At 44.4% G+C, this 17,500-nt stretch overlaps 1 protein-coding gene across 1 annotated transcript in view; it reads left to right on the forward strand.

Moving 5' to 3' along the window:
* Positions 1–1,292: 1,292 nt before the first annotated feature.
* Positions 1,293–17,500, forward strand: part of LOC117404621 (fibroblast growth factor 11) — a 56,775-nt gene continuing 40,567 nt past the window's right edge. The window contains exon 1 of the mRNA XM_059014691.1: positions 1,293–2,300. Coding sequence (XP_058870674.1) covers positions 2,108–2,300 — 193 coding nt within the window. The 5' untranslated portion in view covers positions 1,293–2,107. The remainder of the gene's footprint in view (positions 2,301–17,500) is intronic.

Raw genomic sequence — 17,500 nt, forward strand, 5'->3', positions numbered from 1 at the left:
CTAATGACCCAATCAGTTATTCTTATTACAATTGCTGAAATAATATATATATATTAATCATGATTAATCTGTGTTTGGTGGTTTGCCATCCAGTGATCTCCTTCTTTTATTTTAGATGCAATACACTTCTGTGCACCAGAGGGAGCTGGCGCCTACTAATAGAAAGAGGCGCTGGCTGATGCAGCCTTTGTAAAATATGTCAATGCAAGACTACTACAGCTGTGGCCAAAAGTTTGACATCACCTAGAATTTTAGGATTGAGACATCATTTAAAAATAAAAATAACTATATGAACATAATTGAGATATTTTATTTAACATAAAGAAACTGCAAAATGATCTCGCAAAAAGTCTACCGGAAGCCATAATAGTAGTACAGTTCATGTTAGATTTCGAAATGTCACATTTTTTTTAAATTGTCGTCAGTTTTTTGTTAAGTATATGGAAAATTACAAAGCGATATGTAATGCAATATGTTAACGTAACATTATTCAGCAGCTTCCATTCGACTTTATGAAGCAGAATGAGTTCATTCTGTAGAGGGATGCAAAACTTTTGTCCAGACCTGCAGAACTGAAGAGCAGCTCCCGAACCCTGGTGAAAGAAGAGAAACACCTTCACAAAAATAAAAAAACACTATCTGAGGAGTACGAACCACTGAGAATTGCTAACCCCTTCTGCGTGCTAAAGTCATTGTAAACTTAGCCAATGTTAGCTCGTTCATGCCACCTCTCAAAGCTGAAGTGACTGCAAGGAGCATTCTATAAATAAATTAAATGTCTGCTTTTTTCCATATAGGAAAATCTGAGACCTATGGAATGATGGCAATATGCATTAGTAAGATTTATAGGATGTTGTTAAAGTCTGATTCTTTTTTTTGACCACAAAAAATATAAATGATTTTGTTGTTAAAACTTAAACATGTCAATAGAGCTTCATTTTTCAAACGACACAGAGAGAGAGAGAGAGAGAGAGAGAGAGAGGAGGGGTGAGAGAGGGATAGAATGAGAGAGAGGGGTCAGAGGGAGAGAGATAGAGAGGGGGTATGACAGAGAGAGAGAGAGAGAGAGAGAGAGAGAGAGAGAGGAGGGGTGAGAGAGGGATAGAAAGAGAGAGAGGGGTCAGAGGGAGAGAGAGAGAGATAGAGAGGGGGTATGACAGAGAGAGAGAGAGAGAGAGAGAGGAGGGGTGAGAGAGGGATAGAAAGAGAGAGAGAGGGCTGAGAGGGATAGAAAGAGAGAGGGGTCAGAGGGAGAGGGAGAAGGAGAGAGATAGAGAGAGGGGGTATGACAGAGAGAGAGAGAGAGAGAGAGAGAGAGAGAGAGAGAGAGAGAGAGAGAGAGAGAGAGAGAGAGAGCGAGAGCGAGAGAGAGAGAGGCATGCTATTGGTAAAGCCCTCTCTGATTGTCAGTTGTGTGATAGACACACAGCCTCTCTGCTTCTGCTCACTAAGGGAATAGCAATGCCAAGTGACAGCTCCCCCAGAAGCCAGCTGGATTTAAATCCACTGTAGATACAGTACACGCTTCAGACAAGGAGAGACACACGCTGGGATAGCAGAGGAAGCAACACAGTGCGAAATACATCGCAGAGCTTGAAGGACAGCAAGGTGATGGAAGCCCTCGTTTTCTAATCTCTTATTTCTTTTCCTCGATATTTCACGATGGAACTAAGACAATATTTGGGGGTCACCTCTACACGAATGCTATTTAATCTTTAATTTGATTATGCAGAGCGGGGAATTTTCCATATTGCTTTAATATTGGATTATTAACTGACTGTTATTTTTTTTTCATTGTGGTCAACTTGATTAGAACCAGTTTGAAAGTAATACCTTTTTGATATTTCTTTCTCCTGTTGTGTGAACTTATCAGCTGGTAGAGAAGTCAGTATTGCTGGGGTGTGTGCGATCCCGAAACCTGCTTTTCTTGTAGGATATAAACCACTGTAGGATTGAAGGATTGTGGCTATCTCTGAATATTTTGAAATATTTTTTTTGTGAGTGTGTTAAGTTATTTCAAAACGCAAACGCCTGCTGTATTTTCGGCACCATTTTGGAATTTCGTTTTTTGATGGGTTAGGGGGCGTAGAAGCGATTGGTTCCAAACATGGCGGCATTAGCGAGCTCCCTCATTCGGCAGAAGCGTGAGGTCAAAGACGCTCCGGCAAACAGACCCATCGCCACGAAGAGGAAAGCGTGCTCTCGAACCAAAAAGTCTCTGTGCCAGAAACAGATTCTCATTCTCATCTCCAAAGTGAGGCTGTGTGGTGGAAGAAGAGGGAGGATAGAGAAAAGACCAGGTAAGAAAAATCAAACCCACCTTCCCTACAATCCGAAATTATTATTATTATTATTATTTATTTATTAGCAGACGCCCTTATCCAGGGCGACTTACAATTGATACAAGATATCACATTATTTTTACATACAATTACCCATTTATACAGTTGGGCTTTTACTGGAGCAATCTAGGTAAAGTACCTTGCTCAAGGGCACAGCAGCAGTGTCCCCCACCTGGGATTGAACCCACGACCTTCCGGTCCAGAGTCCAGAGCCCTAACCACTACTCCACACTGAAATACAGCCTGTATGCAGTGCAGCTGGCCCAGTCTCTTCCATCGGGTAATATGTTCAGTTCACCCTGTTTCTTATATCAGTTAATATGCAAAGCTGACCATTTCTCATCTCAATTGATTTGTACACTTGACCCTGTCTGATATATGAGTTTATATGTACAGCTGACCTTCCTTTAGTTAATATGTGCAGGTTACCCTGTCGCTTATATAAGTTAATATGTCCAGTTGACCCTGTCTTAGTTAATATGTCCAGTTGACAGCAGTGTGGAGTAGTGATTAGGGCTCTGGACTCTTGACCAGAGGGTCGTGGGTTCAATCCCAGGTGGGGGACACTGCTGCTGTACCCTTGAGCAAGGTACTTTACCTAGATTGCTCCAGTAAAAACCCAACTGTATAAATGGGTAATTGTATGTAAAAATAATGTGATGTCTTGTAACAATTGTAAGTCGCCCTGGATAAGGGCATCTGCTAATAAATAATAATAATAATAATAATAATAATAATAATATACTATGTCCAGTTGACCCTGTCTTTTATGGTATATATTAACATATTCACTTATTATTGGTTTATCCATGTTTTTAGGGTTCACAGCTTTGTGTACAGATAGTTTATATTGTTGTCTATAAAAACAAATTGTCTCTATGATTTCATTGCGTGGTCCCCTTACTGTTTAATGATGTTGGTAATCATTTCCAGTGGTTCTTACAGCAATTACTCAAATATTTTATTGTATATTATTTTTGAAAAGTCTGTGTTAGGGTGCTTTTCAGTTCTTGTTAACTAGATATATACAGTATGTAACACAGGCGAGATCAGCTATCTTTAAGAGACTAGCACCATCTAGTACACAACAGCAAGAAAAACGAAAGGACGCTTGTTCTAAAGTGACATTAGATGGCACGGCTCTTAACTGTTACACACTGTGGCTGATCTAGCCTGGATTACATATAACAGGTCTAATCTGGCATCAATGGGAATGGAAAAATTGTGTCGGATTATGCAGTGTGCTGGATTACAAAGGTATTGAAAAATCTAATGCTGTACCTGAAGAATAGGTATCAATGACAAACTATTTGAACACTTGGAAAAACTCTATTACAGTAGAAGCACTGAGGTATACACTGTAATTCAAGGACTGTGTTGTTTTAAATGGACTTTTTCTGTGCTGTAAACAGGGTTTATACTGTAGATTTACCATACCAGTGGGGGGAGTTCATTATTATTATTATTATTATTATTATTATTATTATTATTATTATTATTATTATTATTATTATTATTAATAAATCCCATCACTTGGTCCAGACTGCACAATCCGATTAGCAGACAGGATTTATAAATAATACCGGCTTCCAGAACAGAGGGTTTCATTCATTTCAATAGGGATTTGGTCAGGACCCCCAAAGTAATGCTGAATTATACCGAATGCTGGTTTATGGCCAGCCTAGATTAGAGATTTCACTGGATATCTCTAAGAAGAGGACATTTCAACCTGCTAACCAAGCAGCTAACCTTGTATTTCCAGGACAGAACAGCGAGGCTCTGCTCAGCACTCAGCAGGCAAGACCACCGCACTAGAATACAGCTTTATACAGACACCATGCTGGGTAGCTGCTGTAGTTCTATACAGGGTTTTATAGTGTTATATAGTGTGGTCCTGCCAGCATTGCCCTGGGTACAGAACAGTACACAGCAGGCAATGCCAGCATAAGACACATTATTATAACTTAATGCGTTCTGTAACTGCTCCCCCTAATGACTGATATGCCCATCATGGCAAAATGACCAAGAAAGTGTCTCAGAAACAACAGCTTTTTCAAATGGAAATCCACGCTGTGAGCCCTACATTGTGAATAGAAATGCATGACAAGGGAGACGAATGGATTCATTAAATTTCCTATCAAATCTAAATTAAATCTGAGCTAAGTGGTTTTTTTTCAGCGTTTTGTTATAAATGTGTTACCTTGTAGTGCCATTTAGTCCTTTAAAATGTGTTTATATTTCAACTTCAATGGCAGGGAAGATTGCGTGGGAATTAACTCACAGCACATACAGGATCCCTCCCTTTTATTTATTTCGAGGCACTTGAATGAGTCTCAGGAGCAACCTTCTCTCTGGCAATGAGTGGCCTTGATTACTCTTTACTGCACAGTGACCTTCAGAGAACAAGCCCACATTCTCACAGTCAGAACAGAGCTACCGATAATAACATGGCTGGACAATTTATTAGGACCTCTGCCTCCTAGCAGGGTTCATTTCACTCTCCAGGTGACAAAGGAAGTGCAACACAAACCGAAAATGGAAATTTCTTTAATGAAATGTAGTACCATATACCATGTTTTCAAATAAAAATCAATGTTTCCTATATCGCAAAGAGTTATGGAATTATTTTATAAGCAACAATCAGATTGAGACCAGGGGATTGTGGTGGCCATGGTCTCTGTCATGCTCCTCAATTCTAGCACAGGGGATGGAGGCATTATCAATCCAGGTAGATATCTACACTAGATGGCGATGTCTCTTACACCTATACAGTTACGTTGCAGATCTAGCCTGTGCTGCATGTGTCTATGCTGAAATCAGGGAACTGGAAGTGCTCCAGAACTCAGGCCTCCTTGACACGTAGCATGTCAAAAACTAAACACAATATTACCTGCAATGAGAAACACACCCAATGAGTGATCATACATAGATAACAGCAAAGTATACACATATTTGAAACTTGAAAGCTCCTTAGTTTTTAAGTATGGCATTCATTCAGACAGCCAGTCAGGTTCTGTCTGATATTATATAACTAAAGCATGCCCTGAATCAGTCATCTCAATGTATGATATCACTGCAGCGCTTAGATTATAGTAACAATGTGATGCGGTGTGTTTGTAGAATGCTTTAACAATGTAGAATGATGACCCAAATTTACCCTTCAAAAAACCATGGTAAATTTGCACTGTAATTTTGCTCTTACCATATTGGTTTGACATGTCTTTACCACACCTCTCTGTGCTTTACAATGCTTCCCTATGCTTTACCATACCTCTCTGTGCTTTACAATGCTTCCCTATGCTTTACCATACCTCTCTGTGCTTTACAATGCTTCCCTATGCTTTACCACACCTCTCTGTGCTTTACAATGCTTCCCTATGCTTTACCAGACCTCTCTGTGCTTTACAATGCTTCCCTATGCTTTACCACACCTCTCTGTGCTTTACAATGCTTCCCTATGCTTTACCATACCTCGCGGTGCTTTACAATGCTTCCCTATGCTTTACCATACCTCTCTGTGCTTTACAATGCTTCCCTATGCTTTACCAGACCTCTCTGTGCTTTACAATGCTTCCCTATGCTTTACCATACCTCTCTGTGCTTTATAATGCTTTCCTATGCTTTACCATACCTCTCTGTGCTTTACAATGCTTCCCTATGCTTTACCACCCCTCTCTGTGCTTCACAATGCTTCCCTATGCTTTACCAGACCTCTCTGTGCTTTACAATGCTTCCCTATGCTTTACCACACCTCTCTGTGCTTTACATTGCTTGCCTATGCTTTACCATACCTCTCTGTGCTTTACATTGCTTGCCTATGCTTTACCATACCTCTCTGTGCTTTACAATGCTTCCCTATGCTTTACCATACCTCTCTGTGATTTACAATGCTTCCCTATGCTTTACCACACCTCTCTGTGCTTTACAATACTTCCCTATGCTTTACCACACCTCTCTGTGCTTTACAATGCTTCCCTATGCTTTACCACCCCTCTCTGTGCTTTACAATGCTTCCCTATGCTTTACCAGACCTCTCTGTGCTTTACAATGCTTCCCTATGCTTTACCACACCTCTCTGTGCTTTACATTGCTCGCCTATGCTTTACCATACCTCTCTGTGCTTTACATTGCTTGCCTATGCTTTACCATACCTCTCTGTGCTTTACAATGCTTCCCTATGCTTTACCATACCTCTCTGTGCTTTACATTGCTTCCCTATGCTTTACCATACCTCTCTGTGCTTTACATTGCTTCCCTATGCTTTACCATACCTCTCTGTGTTTTACAATGCTTCCCTATGCTTTACCACACCTCCCTGTGCTTTACAACACTTCCCTATGCTTTACCAGACCTCTCTGTGCTTTACAATGCTTCCCTATGCTTTACCAGACCTCTCTGTGCTTTACAATGCTTCCCTATGCTTTACCAGACCTCTCTGTGCTTTACAGTGCTCGCCTATGCTTGGTCATGCTTTCACTGAGATTTATTACACTTTTACAATGGTATTAGCATAGTCAAAATTCTGTTTGCATGATTTCCACTTGAAGAAGAAACGTTTGAGATGTTGAAAGCTGGTGTTTGTGTATCACAGCTGTTGATATGTTCTGTCATGTAACAAGCCTTTGGGTGAGTTTCTCACACTTCCATCACACACCACGCCTCACACAAATACCGCATTCAAGGGTTTCTCAGGACATAGCTTGTTTATGCCATCAGTGTTTCGATTTGCTGTAAATAAGATTTCAATGAGAATGTACTGCAGCTTCCCAAACTCATTTGAAGGTACTGTGCTCTAATCTATTGCTTCAGACATCTGGGTGTACAGAAGTATAGTCTTCACACTAGCTGTTTTGTAAAGCCTTTTTGAAATTCCTCGATTAAGCTATCCTCATCTAAGTCAAAATTGAAATACTTCCATCTTAAAATATTTGGTCTCTGTGAATGTTTTTGTAAGTAGAGTTTGTTTTAAATGACACGCAGAATGCCTAGCAATAAAATGGATTTCACATCCCATTCAAATCCGCTCACCTACGTTTCATCACAGAAAAGCTGTGCAAATTCACTATGAAAAAGCAATTTGCTTTCAAACAGGGTAGAGGGTAGGACAGCTTGATCTCTCGCCCCCATTTGTCCTGTTTTCTGTTCTCTTGAAACTGCCACACGAAGGTCAGTCCAAGTTCCAGTGCGGGCAGCAGTATAAGCTTGTCTGGGTCTGTTTATAATAAGCGATGCATTCCTCATTCACTGGCATAGGCAAGTCCTCATGGGTGGATCTGCTATTCCTGGAAACTTTGAAGAGATGAAAGTCTGCAGTAAATCTCCCTGATCCTCACACTGTGATTGCAGCGAACAAAATAACTCCATCAGTCTAGCTGCTGTGTACTTCCATTCGTCACATCAATGTGCCGTTTTGAAAGATGTTAAAACATGATATATTTCACTAGATTAAACAGCCATGCTTTCAGATAGAGTTCCACTCCCATGATCAGCTGGAGGGTCCCTCCCCCTTTGACGCCTTCTTTCCTGTCATTAACCAATCAGCTGCTTCCCCTATTGACTGACATGCGCGCAGCCAGGAACATGACCAATGAGGTGAAATGATCTAGGAAGTGCAAATGTTTTCTTAAGAGTACGTCACGGAAACTGAGAGCAGAACCAGATATCATGTTTTAGAATGAGAATACATGTTTGCTATTCTTTCGAAACTACACATTTGAGACACATGGGAGTTCTTGTGGGATTGAACTGAATTATGAACCAAATTCTAAATGAATTGTCTTCAAATATACAGACATGCACATTTTATTATTCAAAATATTCTTCACTAACCACTTCAAATAAATTACCATTAAAAAATCGAATTCATCTTTACCATAATGTGTGCGTTTCTATAAGAAAACTGGAGACCTACAAAATGATGGCAATATATGTTAGGTAAGATTGAATGGGATTATTTGTATTTTAAGTGGAGTGGAAATCAATTGACAGATGCAAGTATTTGATAATAAGTATAATAAATATTTTTGCCCTCGTTTCTAACCTTTTTATAGAATTAACCATCACTCATACAAACTTTACATACAACACAGAGTAAAGGTATGCCATAGATAATGTAACAAATTAGATACATACCCTATTGGAATTAGCTTTCACCAGTATAATTGGACATTAATTGAATGTGGTGTATTTTATAGAAAGCTGGTATGATTCGTTGTCATCAATTCAATGGTTCTCATGGATTGAGTTGAGGAGAAAGAAAATGGCATGGAAGGTGCCCTAAAGAGGAAAGTGCTGAAGCATACCAGTCATACAAACAACAACGTATATACCTGAGCAATACTAGTTTCATTTTCACTATAAAAAATAATGTTGAAAGAATCGTCATTGTGAGCTAGTCAGGGTTTTATTGCATGGTTCTCAGTCCCTTTTATTGGATGTGATTATTAGTTTATAAGTTATCAAGCAATACGTGTGCTATAATATATTTTCCAAGGGCATCTGAACTTCTCTACAGTATTATTCAGGCAGTATTCAGTGTCGTTATTATAGCGCTTGTCTCTCTTCCAGCCTTCACTTGATCACTGTGTTCCTGTTAAGGGAGATTTGAGATGCTTCACGCTCAATGTATGTATAGACAGGGCAGTACTTTCACAGGCATGTGAACCTGTAAAAACGTTTGCAGTCTTGGCAGCTGTTATTTTATTTTTAGTAGCTGTGAGTGACATGTTTTGAATGCCCTTTACCTTCTACAATGAAGTGGTTGCAATTGGTGTCAGTCTGTCTGTCTGTCTGTCAGTCAGTCAGTCTGTCTGTCTGTCTGTCTGTCTGTCTGTCTTTCCTCTCCAGCTCTCCAGCCCTCTCCGTTTCCACTTTCCTCTCCAGCTCCCCAGCCCTCTCCGTTTCCACTTTCCTCTCCAGCTCTCCAGCCCTCTCTGTTTCCACTTTCCTCCCCAGCTCTCCAGCCCTCTCTGTTTCCACTTTCCTCTCCAGCTCTCCAGCCCTCTCTGTTTCCACTTTCCTCCCCAGCTCTCCAGCCCTCTTCGTTTCCACTTTCCTCTCCAGCTCTCCAGCCCTCTCTGTTTCCACTTTCCTCCCCAGCTCTCCAGCCCTCTCTGTTTCCACTTTCCTCTCCAGCTCTCCAGCCCTCTCTGTTTCCACTTTCCTCCCCAGCTCTCCAGCCCTCTCCGTTTCCACTTTCCTCTCCAGCTCTCCAGCCCTCTCCGTTTCCACTTTCCTCTCCAGCTCTCCAGCCCTCTCCGTTTCCACTTTCCTCTCCAGCTCTCCAGCCCTCTCTGTTTCCACTTTCCTCTCCAGCTCTCCAGCCCTCTCTGTTTCCACTTTCCTCTCCAGCTCTCCAGTCCTCTCTGTTTCCACTTTCCTCTCCAGCTCTCCAGTCCTCTCCGTTTCCACTTTCCTCCCCAGCTCTCCAGCCCTCTCTGTTTCCACTTTCCTCTCCAGCTCTCCAGCCCTCTCTGTTTCCACTTTCCTCTCCAGCTCTCCAGCCCTCTCCGTTTCCACTTTCCTCCCCAGCTCTCCAGCCCTCTCTGTTTCCACTTTCCTCTCCAGCTCTCCAGCCCTCTCTGTTTCCACTTTCCTCTCCAGCTCTCCAGCCCTCTCTGTTTCCACTTTCCTCTCCAGCTCTCCAGCCCTCTCTGTTTCCACTTTCCTTTCCAGCTCTCCAGCCCTCTCTGTTTCCACTTTCCTCTCCAGCTCTCCAGCCCTCTCTGTTTCCACTTTCCTCTCCAGCTCTCCAGCCCTCTCTGTTTCCACTTTCCTCTCCAGCTCTCCAGCCCTCTCTGTTTCCACTTTCCTCTCCAGCTCTCCAGCCCTCTCTGTTTCCACTTTCCTCTCCAGCTCTCCAGCCCTCTCCGTTTCCACTTTCCTCTCCAGCTCTCCAGCCCTCTCTGTTTCCACTTTCCTCTCCAGCTCTCCAGCCCTCACCGTTTCCACTTTCCTCTCCAGCTCTCCAGCCCTCTCTGTTTCCACTTTCCTCTCCAGCTCTCCAGCCCTCTCTGTTTCCACTTTCCTCCCCAGCTCTCCAGCCCTCTCTGTTTCCACTTTCCTCTCCAGCTCTCCAGCCCTCTCTGTTTCCACTTTCCTCTCCAGCTCTCCAGCCCTCTCTGTTTCCACTTTCCTCTCCAGCTCTCCAGTCCTCAATGTTTCCACTTTCCTCTCCAGCTCTCCAGCCCTCTCTGTTTCCACTTTCCTCTCCAGCTCTCCAGCCCTCTCTGTTTCCACTTTCCTCTCCAGCTCTCCAGCCCTCTCCGTTTCCACTTTCCTCTCCAGCTCTCCAGCCCTCTCTGTTTCCACTTTCCTCTCCAGCTCTCCAGCCCTCTCTGTTTCCACTTTCCTCTCCAGCTCTCCAGCCCTCTCTGTTTCCACTTTCCTCTCCAGCTCTCCAGCCCTCTCTGTTTCCACTTTCCTCTCCAGCTCTCCAGTCCTCAATGTTTCCACTTTCCTCTCCAGCTCTCCAGCCCTCTCTGTTTCCACTTTCCTCTCCAGCTCTCCAGCCCTCTCTGTTTCCACTTTCCTCCCCAGCTCTCCAGCCCTCTCTGTTTCCACTTTCCTCTCCAGCTCTCCAGCCCTCTCTGTTTCCACTTTCCTCTCCAGCTCTCCAGCCCTCTCTGTTTCCACTTTCCTCCCCAGCTCTCCAGCCCTCTCTGTTTCCACTTTCCTCTCCAGCTCTCCAGCCCTCTCCGTTTCCACTTTCCTCCCCAGCTCTCCAGTCCTCTCTGTTTCCACTTTCCTCTCCAGCTCTCCAGCCCTCTCTGTTTCCACTTTCCTCTACAGCTCTCCAGCCCTCTCTGTTTCCACTTTCCTCTCCAGCTCTCCAGCCCTCTCCGTTTCCACTTTCCTCTCCAGCTCTCCAGCCCTCTCTGTTTCCACTTTCCTCTCCAGCTCTCCAGCCCTCTCTGTTTCCACTTTCCTCTCCAGCTCTCCAGCCCTCTCTGTTTCCACTTTCCTCTCCAGCTCTCCAGTCCTCAATGTTTCCACTTTCCTCTCCAGCTCTCCAGCCCTCTCTGTTTCCACTTTCCTCTCCAGCTCTCCAGCCCTCTCTGTTTCCACTTTCCTCTCCAGCTCTCCAGCCCTCTCTGTTTCCACTTTCCTCTCCAGCTCTCCAGCCCTCTCCGTTTCCACTTTCCTCCCCAGCTCTCCAGCCCTCTCCGTTTCCACTTTCCTCCCCAGCTCTCCAGCCCTCTCTGTTTCCACTTTCCTCTCCAGCTCTCCAGCCCTCTCTGTTTCCACTTTCCTCCCCAGCTCTCCAGCCCTCTCTGTTTCCACTTTCCTCTCCAGCTCTCCAGCCCTCTCTGTTTCCACTTTCCTCTCCAGCTCTCCAGTCCTCAATGTTTCCACTTTCCTCTCCAGCTCTCCAGCCCTCTCTGTTTCCACTTTCCTCTCCAGCTCTCCAGCCCTCTCTGTTTCCACTTTCCTCTCCAGCTCTCCAGCCCTCTCTGTTTCCACTTTCCTCTCCAGCTCTCCAGTCCTCAATGTTTCCACTTTCCTCTCCAGCTCTCCAGCCCTCTCTGTTTCCACTTTCCTCTCCAGCTCTCCAGCCCTCTCTGTTTCCACTTTCCTCTCCAGCTCTCCAGCCCTCTCTGTTTCCACTTTCCTCTCCAGCTCTCCAGCCCTCTCTGTTTCCACTTTCCTCTCCAGCTCTCCAGCCCTCTCCGTTTCCACTTTCCTCTCCAGCTCTCCAGCCCTCTCTGTTTCCACTTTCCTCTCCAGCTCTCCAGCCCTCTCTGTTTCCACTTTCCTCTCCAGCTCTCCAGCCCTCTCTGTTTCCACTTTCCTCTCCAGCTCTCCAGCCCTCTCTGTTTCCACTTTCCTCTCCAGCTCTCCAGTCCTCAATGTTTCCACTTTCCTCTCCAGCTCTCCAGCCCTCTCTGTTTCCACTTTCCTCTCCAGCTCTCCAGCCCTCTCTGTTTCCACTTTCCTCCCCAGCTCTCCAGCCCTCTCTGTTTCCACTTTCCTCTCCAGCTCTCCAGCCCTCTCTGTTTCCACTTTCCTCTCCAGCTCTCCAGCCCTCTCTGTTTCCACTTTCCTCCCCAGCTCTCCAGCCCTCTCTGTTTCCACTTTCCTCTCCAGCTCTCCAGCCCTCTCCGTTTCCACTTTCCTCCCCAGCTCTCCAGTCCTCTCTGTTTCCACTTTCCTCTCCAGCTCTCCAGCCCTCTCTGTTTCCACTTTCCTCTACAGCTCTCCAGCCCTCTCTGTTTCCACTTTCCTCTCCAGCTCTCCAGCCCTCTCCGTTTCCACTTTCCTCTCCAGCTCTCCAGCCCTCTCTGTTTCCACTTTCCTCTCCAGCTCTCCAGCCCTCTCTGTTTCCACTTTCCTCTCCAGCTCTCCAGCCCTCTCTGTTTCCACTTTCCTCTCCAGCTCTCCAGTCCTCAATGTTTCCACTTTCCTCTCCAGCTCTCCAGCCCTCTCTGTTTCCACTTTCCTCTCCAGCTCTCCAGCCCTCTCCGTTTCCACTTTCCTCTCCAGCTCTCCAGCCCTCTCTGTTTCCACTTTCCTCTCCAGCTCTCCAGCCCTCTCTGTTTCCACTTTCCTCTCCAGCTCTCCAGCCCTCTCTGTTTCCACTTTCCTCTCCAGCTCTCCAGTCCTCAATGTTTCCACTTTCCTCTCCAGCTCTCCAGCCCTCTCTGTTTCCACTTTCCTCTCCAGCTCTCCAGCCCTCTCTGTTTCCACTTTCCTCTCCAGCTCTCCAGCCCTCTCTGTTTCCACTTTCCTCTCCAGCTCTCCAGTCCTCAATGTTTCCACTTTCCTCTCCAGCTCTCCAGCCCTCTCTGTTTCCACTTTCCTCTCCAGCTCTCCAGCCCTCTCTGTTTCCACTTTCCTCTCCAGCTCTCCAGCCCTCTCTGTTTCCACTTTCCTCTCCAGCTCTCCAGCCCTCTCTGTTTCCACTTTCCTCTCCAGCTCTCCAGCCCTCTCCGTTTCCACTTTCCTCTCCAGCTCTCCAGCCCTCTCTGTTTCCACTTTCCTCTCCAGCTCTCCAGCCCTCTCTGTTTCCACTTTCCTCTCCAGCTCTCCAGCCCTCTCTGTTTCCACTTTCCTCTCCAGCTCTCCAGCCCTCTCTGTTTCCACTTTCCTCTCCAGCTCTCCAGTCCTCAATGTTTCCACTTTCCTCTCCAGCTCTCCAGCCCTCTCTGTTTCCACTTTCCTCTCCAGCTCTCCAGCCCTCTCTGTTTCCACTTTCCTCCCCAGCTCTCCAGCCCTCTCTGTTTCCACTTTCCTCTCCAGCTCTCCAGCCCTCTCTGTTTCCACTTTCCTCTCCAGCTCTCCAGCCCTCTCTGTTTCCACTTTCCTCCCCAGCTCTCCAGCCCTCTCTGTTTCCACTTTCCTCTCCAGCTCTCCAGCCCTCTCCGTTTCCACTTTCCTCCCCAGCTCTCCAGTCCTCTCTGTTTCCACTTTCCTCTCCAGCTCTCCAGCCCTCTCTGTTTCCACTTTCCTCTACAGCTCTCCAGCCCTCTCTGTTTCCACTTTCCTCTCCAGCTCTCCAGCCCTCTCCGTTTCCACTTTCCTCTCCAGCTCTCCAGCCCTCTCTGTTTCCACTTTCCTCTCCAGCTCTCCAGCCCTCTCTGTTTCCACTTTCCTCTCCAGCTCTCCAGCCCTCTCTGTTTCCACTTTCCTCTCCAGCTCTCCAGTCCTCAATGTTTCCACTTTCCTCTCCAGCTCTCCAGCCCTCTCTGTTTCCACTTTCCTCTCCAGCTCTCCAGCCCTCTCTGTTTCCACTTTCCTCTCCAGCTCTCCAGCCCTCTCTGTTTCCACTTTCCTCTCCAGCTCTCCAGCCCTCTCCGTTTCCACTTTCCTCCCCAGCTCTCCAGCCCTCTCCGTTTCCACTTTCCTCCCCAGCTCTCCAGCCCTCTCTGTTTCCACTTTCCTCTCCAGCTCTCCAGCCCTCTCTGTTTCCACTTTCCTCCCCAGCTCTCCAGCCCTCTCTGTTTCCACTTTCCTCTCCAGCTCTCCAGCCCTCTCTGTTTCCACTTTCCTCCCCAGCTCTCCCCTTCAGCTCTTGTCTCCAGCAGATTGCACTGAATGCTCAACAGCTGTGCTGATGAATATTTCAGCGTCTGAAGAACAAAACATTTATTCACCTCCTGTATCAGCTATGTAACTCTAGGAGTGGTCTAGCCTTAATAATATACTAAGAGAATGGTGGAAATGATTCATTTAAAAGGATGACCATGGCTTTGCAATGAATTTCCATCATTACCAATTGCAACATTATCACTGATCCCCTTTTTTCAGAGTGCCAACCAATCCTTACCTCTTATTACCAGTAATTTGATTTGAAATCCTTGATTAGCGCTTCTTTTAAGGGTGACCAGTGATAAAGGTGCTTCTGTTATAAAAGGTAAGAATGTAGATTTTAAGGCTTTGGTTAGAACTCTTTAAAGAGGGGTCAGCGATAATGTTGCTGCTGCAAATAAGAAGAACATAAATGGATTTTATATTTTAGAGCAGAGCAGTGATCAAGTTGCTAGAGCACATAAAAGTTAAGAAATTGATTTTGCAGTTTTGATTAGCACTCCTTTGAAGGGGGACCAGTGAGAGTGTTGCTTGTACTAATAAGAGGGAAGAAAATGGGTTTTAGATTCTTGGTTTTCACTGTCTTAAATTGCACAGAGCTGACAAATAATTCCAATGCATCTTAGCTAATACGTATTACCATCACTTCGTGAATCTCATATTCTCCTATATGAAAGATGCACACATTATGTTAAATGTGTATTTGATTTTTAATTTTCAATGGTATTTCTTTCATAGTATTTATAATTAATACAACTGGTGAAGGTCTCTCGCTCTCTGTTCCAGGCTGCTCTTCCTGTTGAAGGAACACAGCTGACACACGTGGGCTGCTTCTGGGAGTTTGAGTCCTTGTAGGAAAAACTATTATGAACATTTCTATTTTTTTTTACAATGACGCATTTTTTTTTAAATGGCTTGCATTTGAGCACCAATCACTGCTCTTCCTGTGACTGATGTGTTTTCAATGTTAGTTCCTTCATGCGACCCCTTGAAGTTGAAGTGTAGCCTTGAAGTATCTGCAAGGAGTGATCGATAAGTATAAAACAGCTTCCAAAAAATTATCAATAAAAAATCTAATTGTGCGATTTTCATATAGGAAAATCTAAGACCTACGAAATGATTCCAATATATATTAGTTAAGATTTACTGGAATGATTTTGTTTTCACCATGTAGTTTAACAGGGCACCAGTGAAAATGTTTGCCTGTGCTAATATAAGGCAGGAGAATGGAAATCGACAATCCTTTGAGGGTTTGATTGTATTTGACCTTCATTTTTTTCTTCTCCTAAATTGCAGCAAATATGTTTAATGCAGAACTCCCTCTGTGCCTAATGCAGTGTAAAATGACGTGCTAGGGCATGCTATTCATTTTAATACAAACAGACCAAACCGCCTCAAACTGATGTGAATGGAGCTGGCATGCTGCCACTTCTCTCTCATCTGAGTCATTGTGATTGCATGAGATCCATCATTACATTGTATTTCTGCTTCCTGTACAGGGCGTGGTCACATTCTGCTGCTCATCGAGTGCTGAGTTTTGTTACATGTAACAAGTATGTGACATCCAGACAGACAGGTGTACCGACACAGAGACACCACCTGTATCCCCAGAATCATTCTCAAACACATATGATAAATACAGTACGGCTATGGCCAAAAGTTTTGCCTCACCCTATAGAACTAACTCATTTTGCATCATAAAGTCGAATGAAACCTGCTGAATAATGTTGCATAAACGTATTGAATTGCATACCGCTTTGTAGTTTTCCATATACTATGGAAAAATGTGACATTTCAAAGTCTGGGAAACATGAAATACTGTACTACTATTATGGTTTTGTAGTTTCTTTGATTACATGATGTTAAATAAAATATCAAAATTATGTTTATAGCAGTGTGGAGTAGTGGTTAGCTCTGGACTCTTGACCAGAGTGGCGTGGGTTCAATCCCAGGTGGAGGACACTGCTGCTGTACCCTTGAGCAAGGTACTTTACCTAGATTTCTCCAGTAAAAACCCAACTGTATAAATGGGTAATTGTATGTAAAAAATATCTTGTAACAGTTGCCCTGGATAAGGGCGTCTGCTAAGAAATTAATAATATATATATATATATATATATATATATATATATATATATATATATATATATATATATATATATTTAAGCTCAATATTTAGACATTTTATGTCTCAATCTTAAAGTTCTTTTGACCAGACCTGTAGAGCCTGTTATACTAAATTGTTGTTGCTTTATTAACAATGTCAGCTGCACCTGTGTGTCTCAAACACCAATGTTTAGCACTGCACATACACTATACAAAGAACACATGTGAAAATGATTGAACAATAAAGTAATACAGTATTTGGCAATTTCCAAACCAGCATTCCCAGTCCAGTTCTTACCATGCTTTTTTCAATCAATGCCAAAGCAAGCCGCACTGCCAGTGCATGTCAATCAGAGACAGGGATGACATTTAAAACAACATCAACAACAACAAGCAAGCGCGCACACACCGACACGGACTGTTCAGAAAGGAGACATCCACACAAGATTTGAATTGAACCATTCTTTATTGCATGCGACAGGGCCATGCCCACGAGGAGCGTAATATATTTTGGCCCATGGCCTTGTCCACTGGAGCTCTATAGCCTCCCCATGTGTTGGCTGAACTGTGATGTAATGATTGTTGATGGATGGCAGCTATAGCCAGCGGGCAGGATAAGTAGCACTCTGGGCCACGTTCCCCTGCCCCATGTGCTGGCTGACTGTGATGCAATCATTTTAAATTTGTAGCAGTTATAGCCAGTGGCAGGACACATGCCACTCTGGGGCCACGACCCCTGCCCCATGTGCTGGCTGACTGTGATGTAATGGTTGTTGATTGATGACAGATGTACCCAGCGGGCATGCAAGAGGCACCCTGGACAAGGCATGCTGAAAGGTGGAGGCAGGGGAGGAGGAGGACCAAACAAGGAAACGACATGGAGGCGTAGACGAAGGAGATATTTACAGGAACAGTTTGATTACATATGTGATTAGAGGGAGGATCCTCCTTACAGAAACACAACATCGTTTCCAAGCTCTGGAGGTCGGCAAATAAATCTCGTTTCAGCTTTTTAATGGGACAGT

This window comes from Acipenser ruthenus, chromosome 48 (genome assembly GCF_902713425.1).
Source record: "Acipenser ruthenus chromosome 48, fAciRut3.2 maternal haplotype, whole genome shotgun sequence".
Lineage (NCBI taxonomy): Eukaryota > Metazoa > Chordata > Actinopteri > Acipenseriformes > Acipenseridae > Acipenser > Acipenser ruthenus.